Source organism: Rhagoletis pomonella, unplaced genomic scaffold, assembly GCF_013731165.1.
Source record: "Rhagoletis pomonella isolate Grant_MI unplaced genomic scaffold, Rhpom_1.0 Rhpom_scaffold_00005, whole genome shotgun sequence".
NCBI classification, from domain to species: Eukaryota; Metazoa; Arthropoda; class Insecta; order Diptera; family Tephritidae; genus Rhagoletis; species Rhagoletis pomonella.
The window spans coordinates 25463080-25471081 of record NW_023458559.1 but is presented as its reverse complement, the minus strand read 5'-3'; the positions used below and the strand labels follow the sequence as shown (position 1 = coordinate 25471081).

Genomic DNA, 8002 nt, shown 5'->3' with positions numbered 1-8002 from the left:
GCACAGCTGCTACAAAAATATCGTATTAATAAAATTACAACAACAAAAAACTTAAATTTTCATACCGCAATCCAATTTGCTTAAAATCTGTTTTGTGTTGCAGCATGCGCTGGGTATGTCACGAAGTATTTTCGTAGGCATTGTTGGTTCGATTTGTCCAAATCGCGCCTGTATTAGTTCAAACTCTTTGAATAGCTGGTAGGATTGGCACCACTGGTTATGGGTTTTGGTTAAATGTTCCGGTTTGTCGCTACAATACGCTGCCTTGTAAATAAGCATAGGTATGTATGTATTTGTATATTAGAACGTACCACCCTACAAGCAAAAAAACAAAGATCGCGGTACACCTCTGAGTCTAACTTGGGGTTACGATTTTACGAAGACAATACATTCACACTTTTTACTAATACATTCACACTTCTCTCATTGTCTTCGATTATTCCAAGACAGTAAATTAGACGATTCGGTTACGTTTTGATTAATTTGTGGAAAAGAGGCAATACATAATCACAAAAAATCGCAGAATTATGAAAAATTGGTTTTTATTTGGATATTTCAGTAAATAATATGAAATTCACGGCAAACTACACTAACGGCGGTTGCTGAATAGTGTATTATCTTTATAATTGTCTGGATGCCTACTTTAAACCCATGATAAAAATATAGGAAGGTAGAACCATGGTACAATAAAAACAGGTAGAAGCCAAATTGACATCAAACCTACAAAAGTCAAAGTTTTCGGGAGAGTAAAAATAAAAATGAGCGTGTGTAAGGAAAAATAAAAAATTACATTTCGCTGGTTGACGTTTTTGAGTAAATTTGAAGTTTTGTTTCTATTTATTTATTTTTCTTTAGATGAAATTTGTTAATTTGTATGTTTTTTTATGTTTTTAATTTATGAGTTGCAGTGTTGTTGGAGGGACTTTCCGGCATAAGGGTCATAGGAACAGCACTTGGCATCAAACGTGCCTTTCCTGTACCTCCCGGTGCATTTATGAAATCTGCTGTTTTAAAATGTTTAACGCACAGCAAGGCATTTCGCTGCAGCTCTGGCCCACAGCTGCTTTCGCAACGCTCTTTACGCGAAGGACATTGAGGCACGTTAAATGGTATCTGCTTCATATTTAACACCACATAAAAAACAACGCTTCGGTGTTGCATTTTTAACACATACATTAAGTATAAACTGCACAACACTACAAAATTCAAATGTTAATTAAAATTTGTTATTAACGAACATTCAAAAAAAAAAAACAACGATATGACATTCAAAGCGTAACGAAATATAGGAAATAAATGAAAAACAAGTTGAAGTTTAAAGGTTTGGTTCTCATGAGAGCAACGTCATTTTGGCTTCTACCTGTATTTATGTGCCTTGATTTCAATAAACAACTTTTGACGGATAATAAAATTTCTTTAAGTTTCAAAAATTGTGAGTATTATCAACGGCCTTGCCATTTTGATACTATTAAAATAATACATCGGAGTATTTTCTTTCCCATATTTGGGGAAACTTTCCAATATGGCCGTTGGTTAAAGGGGCGGTGGGCGGAAGGGGAGGGGGTCCCTAGGGAGCCATTAGAAAAATTACCAAAAATCACAATTTTCACTTGCGTTTTCCCTTGTTTTAAGCAAATGAAAGCACTGACATGTATCAGAACGCAGAAACACTTGGAATTGTACTAAAATTTATAATTTAGTTATTAAAGTTTATATTAGCGATAATAAAAACAATATTTCAAGAATATGTAACAAAATAACAAATGTTGAACTGGCAAAACACCGAATGAAGAAGAGGTGGGTGGTTAACCCAACGACCCACACCCACAGTATTTTCGCGAAGAAGTTTCTGCGTAGGCCGCATTTAGGGAATATAACCCTCACAAAGTAGAATTCTCCTTTCTGTGTCGCAGAACACCTTTTGCAGAGAACACCTTTCTGCGTAGGCGGGCTAAGGCCGCACTTAGGGATTATAACCCTCACTAAGTAGAATTCTCTTTTTTGTGTTCCCGCTGAAAAGGACCGGGCTTCAAAAAAATTACATGCTTAGGTCTTTTCTATTCCCGCAGATAAGGACCGGGCTTTAAAAAAATTACATGCTTAGGTCTTTTCTGTTTGGTTGGTTGGGTGCTTTTTCGTTTTCTTTTAAGCTCTTCTTCAACAAAGTGTGATTGATTTTGACATTGCTCTCATAAGAAACAGGCTATAATGTCAAATTGAAATGAATTGTTAACCCATTTGAAAATGTGCTTTTTTTCAAATTTGAATAAAAAAAAAATACACACAAATTTTTCAAGCAAAGCAAACTTTCTTAATAAACGTGAAATTGTTAAGAGATAAACCGCCGAGAAGTGCAAGTAAGTACATTTAAGTTTGGTAATAAGTAAATACGTTCGACTTTGCTTAAATATTTAATGTAAGGGAACCAAGATGAAACGATGCAATAAAAGTCAGGTCACGAAAATAGTGCGATGTTTTAAACCACCTAGTTGCGAATTAAGACGGCAGCGATGGGAAGAAAGCTTTGGTGTTGTACTACGTGATTCATCTCGCGTTTCTGAACACCACTTCAAGGAAAGTGATGTGCAAATCAAACACTTTCCAACGAGCTCGTTCATACCCATGCCCAGTCCCAATGCCATACGGAAAAATTGATACAAGTGAGAATTTAGTACACGATCAGGATACATTCTTTTTTGATGCCCAAACTCAAACAGACGACTCTTTAGAATGCACGTTGCGAACAGAAATATTTCGGCTTACCGAAATAATTAAACGCGCAAAAGCATAAAACTACGACAATTAAAAACAAGAAAATTGATAAAACGATTTTATAAACAATTTGTTTTATTTTATTGACAAAATATATGTGGTGTAAGTAATGTAAGTAAAACAAAACTATAATCGAAATAAAAGCCTAGGACATCAGTGCTGATAAGATACATGCATCACTAAGGTTTAATTCGTTTGTTTATACTTTTTGACATTATAGTGCCTTATAAAAGGGCCGCACTGAGTTGTCAATCACACCTTGTTTAATACACCTTGATTGTAATCAAGGCATATTCAACAAGGTAGAAGTGACAATTCAGTCGAGCTCTCTCATAGCTGACTGTAATGTCAAAAAATGTAAACCCTTTGTTATGCATTTACCATATTTGATAAAACTCAACGAACGGTAGCTATAGTCAAAATAAGGTCGACTCCTAAAGTTAAAAGCAGCTTTTTGACATAACTTTCAATGGAATATCTGTCAAAAAAGCGGCTTTTAACTTTAGAGTCGACTTTATTTTGACTATAACTGCGGGCTAATATCTTTGAAATGAAAATTTTTGTAGATATGGAAATTTTTAAAATCTCATTAGAATCAGCTTCATTTTAAGTATTGCATTTTCGTTTTAATGTAAATGTGGAAATACATACTTACACAAAATTACACACTAAGTGAAACACACTCATTTATAAACCCATTTTGGCAATTTTCTTGCTGTTAATAGCATTTTTTTTTTTATTCAAATACTTAATTTTAAAGTATATTAGACATTTAAAAAACTTAACTCCAATAATTCAGCTATTAAATTTTTGCAATTCGAAATTTCCTTTCCATTAAATTTATTAAAAGTTAATTTCAGTTTCTTTATGTCAACAAGGAATTCTGGTTTAGGTTTTATTTGACCACCATTTCAAATTTGGTCTATCCATGTATATGAGTGGAAGATTTTCTCTTCATATTCGGTATAATAATTCCTGCACCTGGGAACAAACGCGTCCGCTTAGAAATACCCGCCTGCGATGGGCAACAAATAAAGTCACTGGCACTAAAATGGTCTTCGCGCACACGTGAAGAGTGTCGTAATGAAGTATTGATACTTCGGAGTTCTAAAATAACGCACAAGTTTGTTGTCCTGGCTCTTGTTAAACACAACATACCGCCTAGTTCCGTTTCATTTTATTATGTATTTAAAATCAGGCGCACAGCTCACAATTGAAAATTTATATTAAAAAAATTGAAATTTTTAATAGCATAGGGTTAAGAATTGACATTTTAGTCGCAGTTCAAAAGAGAGAAATGTCGAAATCACTTCTACCTTGTTATGCCTTGATTGTAATCGTTATTGCACGTTAGTCGTTGGCGCGGAAATTTTGTAAAGCGTTTTTAATTAATACATAATTTGCAGTAATACTAAACAATATTCTTAAAAAAATGTTTATATGAGAGACTCTTAAAATAATAGTGATAATGAGTATTTATGTTTCTGTTTCAGCCTTTTTCAAGCGAAAAAAGCAGCAAAACGCAAGTGAACATTGTGATTTTTGGCCATTTTTGTAATGGGTCCCTAGGGACCTCCTCTTCGCCCACCGTCCCCTTAACCAATGACCATATTGGAAATCCCACAATTTTGGTGCCTCTTTTATTAAAAATATATGTATAAAATGTAAACTGTTAAAGGAGACTTTATCGTAATTGTTCTTTTTATTTTATAATGAAAACCATTAGCGCATTATGTTGTTATGTTGTTATTTTTTCATTTTCTTCTTACAATATATAACATTTTCAAGTCCATCATATTCCACATCTTTGAGTTGACTAATAAAATGTTCTGCTTCATGTTCTTCTGCGAGCTACTTAAAGCGCTGCACAGTGGCCAATTTTTGGAAAACCAAGGCCAAAAGTAAAAAAAAAATTGGTGCATTCGTATGCATAACCATCTTATATTGTTAGGAGGGCTCTACTGCGTATCGTTATGAGACAACAAGTCGATTCTCTTAAGGCATTTAGTGTTACAGGAGATCGAAGTGACTGTTGCTAGCAATTCGCTCTAAACTTTTCGTAAATAAGGGTTTTCGTCGTTGTTAAAATCATGGTATTATCTTTAAAAAAAGTAACAGTTTTCAAGTATCCGCTCATGGACATTGTAATCTAGAGTATGTAAAAGCTGTTTTTTCATTGTAACGCCATATAAAAACTGACGTAAGACATAGATATTCACGGATTGATTTTTTTGTTTACTCATTATGATGGATTAGGAAAATAGTTACGAGAGTGGTCGAGATGGGCGGTCTAATTTTCTTTTTCATATATATTGAAGTTTTTCCGATCCACCTTGGTTACAACCACCTGCCACAAGCCGCCACTGTAGTTTGGACATCAGTTTTTATACGCGATTCTTAATTTTTTTATGTTTAAAAGATTTAAACTATGTAAAAAATTATTTCTGTCAAGATTTTGATGTTTTAAAGATTGGATGTTTTTAGAATTTAAATAATGTCAGAAAGTACTACTATATTTGAGTGCTTATCTATAGGCCTGTCATTATTGAATGGGCACCCCTGCCAATTGGGCAACTTCCTAAGAAGCCCAAGAGTCAGGGAATAAGGATATTAAAAAATATCGGCTGCATGTATCCTCGGACCCCGTCATTTCAAGTTTACGTTTAAACCCACCAAAACAAATTCATAAACTGTCGTCAGATGCCATTAAATTATTATCAACTGTTGTAAATGCGGATGCGGAATTGCCATCAGAAAATATAGATATGAGCTTGGATACTTCAGATGACAGCGAGTCTGATGGGGTATAAAATTGTTATCTTAAAAATATATTCCTGTGCCAACAAATATGTATGTCTTGTTTATTGATTCATTCAAAATCTCGCAGTTCCCGTGTAAATTTGAACATGAAGATTTTTAGAAACAAACATTAAGACCTCGTTAGTGTTTGTCCGAGCTTCTCTTCCGGTTTGTGGCGTGCGCCTTGATGTTGGCACACAAATGGGAGGGACCAACAGTTTTACGCCGAATCCGGATTTTATTTTTATGAGAAGCTGTTCTTCGTGGCTGAATACACTCGGGGGTTTGCCATTGCCTGCCAAAGGGCGACTTTATTACAAAAAACTTGTTTGTTTCTTATTTTTAGATGTTGGTCGGACACTGGGTTTGAACCCAGGCCACAAGGTTTGATTACAATTGTACCACGCTTCGACTTTTGGCCAGCTTTTTCGAAAAATTGGCCACTGTGCGCTGGCCCACTGCAGGTTTGCTTTGCACGCCTTGCTTACTTTAATTTGCTTTGATTTACTTCAAAAACTCGTTTGGCCAAATGGCGGCTGGAACGCTGTCAAAGCAACCAGCTGTGTAGTTAAAAAGTCAAGGTATGTTTCCTTACACTAAGAATAATTTTGCCATCACATTCCAGAAAATCAAAACAAAAAGAAATACAAAACAATCTTTTCAGATTTATTTTTAAATTGATGTGAATTAATTTTTGCATTTCAAAGGAATGATAATAATTATACATACTATACTATATGTACATTTATTAGAAACAAAAAACTCAAACAAAATCGATTTTTCAAGAGACGACTTACCAGCAGTTTGACATCATAAATATCGCTAGCTTTGTGTGAAAAGTTGATAAGTCTGCATTTTATGAAGCCTCAAATTTTGACACAGAAAGTAAGAGAAATTAAGGACTAAGGTACTTGTTTTATTTTTTCTCGTTTATATTCAATGAAAGATAAATTTTATAAGTCCAAAAGAGGCCCCGAATATGCAATAAGGCCAAAATAATACGAAATTTTGTAACAGAGATCGAATCCTTCCGATTTGTATGGAGTTTTGCTTTGCTTTAAAAACGCAAAATGTTGTATTCAAAGTTCCTGTAAAATTTGTAAAATTGGGCTTAGCAACTTTATACTTTAAGCCAGCGACATGTTAAATATAAATATGGAAACATTTGAATTACTAATATTATACATATATTTTTTTAAATTACGTAAGACAATTTTTGTACATAAAAGTCTACAGCAGTTTGTTTGAATTGATTTAGAACGGGAACATATCTTTTTGTCAAAAGCCTACGAAACGCTTTCAAATACAACATTTGCCTATTTGAAACTTTGAGACGCTTAAAGCAAGTGAAGCAAAGCTGCCATTGGCCACCTTTCATACGTTTTAGTATATTCCAAATAACTTTTGACAGTTTTCAAATCTAAGCAAGCCTGCAGTGGGCCAGCGCCTTTATAAGCGTTGAGGCTTGCTTTGCGTGCCTTGCTGACTTTAGTTTGCTTTGATTTAGTTTGAAAACTTGTTTGGCCGAATGGCAGTTTGAAACGCTGTCAAAGTAACCAGCTGTCTGGTTGAGAAGTCAATGTCTGTTCCCTTAACATTAATTATTATTTTCCTAAAAAACTCTAGAAAATGTATATAAAACTTTTGGATTTATTTTTAAATTAATGCGAAATAATGTTTGTATTTAAAAGAAATGGTAATAATGATACATACATATGTATATCTACATTTACTAAAAAAACTATAACTTAAAAAAGCGATTTACTTGAAGAGAAGAGCTATAAGAATTTTTTTTCTCTCGTGTAAAATTTGTAAAAGTGAGCTTTGCAATTTTCTACTATAATATAACGATATGTTAAATTTCATTTCGAATTGCTTTTTTTCAAATTAAGTTAGCAAATTTTTCTTCGAATTTATGTATTTTGAACAGGAACATGCCTCTTTGTCAAAAGCCTGCAAAGCGCTTTGAAATAAAACATTTGTCTATTTAAAACTTTGAGGCGCTTAAAGCAAGTAAAGAAAAGCTGCCATTTGGTCAGCCTTTATACGTTTTAGTATATTCTAAATAATTTTTGACACTTCTCGCAGCGAAGCAAGCAAAGCAAGCCGCATTGGGCCAGTACCTTAAGAAAACTAGAAATCAAATAAAAACTAAAGGGTGAGCAGTTTACCTCGAGTTCTTCTTCTGCGGATATTTCAATCTAATTTAATGGTTTGAAAATATTTTCACTAAGCAGGCCCTCACCAAATTTCAAGATTACTTCACTTAAAGACTCAACATTTGTTTCCGTGCTCAAAATAGTTTCGTTTCACCCTAACAAAGTTCATGCATACATTTAGAATCTTTATGACAACAACAATAATTTGTTTATGTGGTTAAAAATTTACCTAGAAGGTATGATCGAAATCTGTACTTGAATTCGAGAGGTGG

At 33.9% G+C, this 8002-nt stretch overlaps 1 protein-coding gene across 1 annotated transcript in view; it reads right to left on the bottom strand.

Moving 5' to 3' along the window:
* LOC118740044 overlaps positions 1-8002 on the bottom strand; it is a 69364-nt gene that overhangs the window by 3989 nt on the left and 57373 nt on the right. Inside the window, exon 5 of the mRNA XM_036471541.1 lies at positions 66-264. Within this exon, the coding sequence (XP_036327434.1) occupies positions 66-264 (199 nt within the window). The remainder of the gene's footprint in view (positions 1-65; positions 265-8002) is intronic.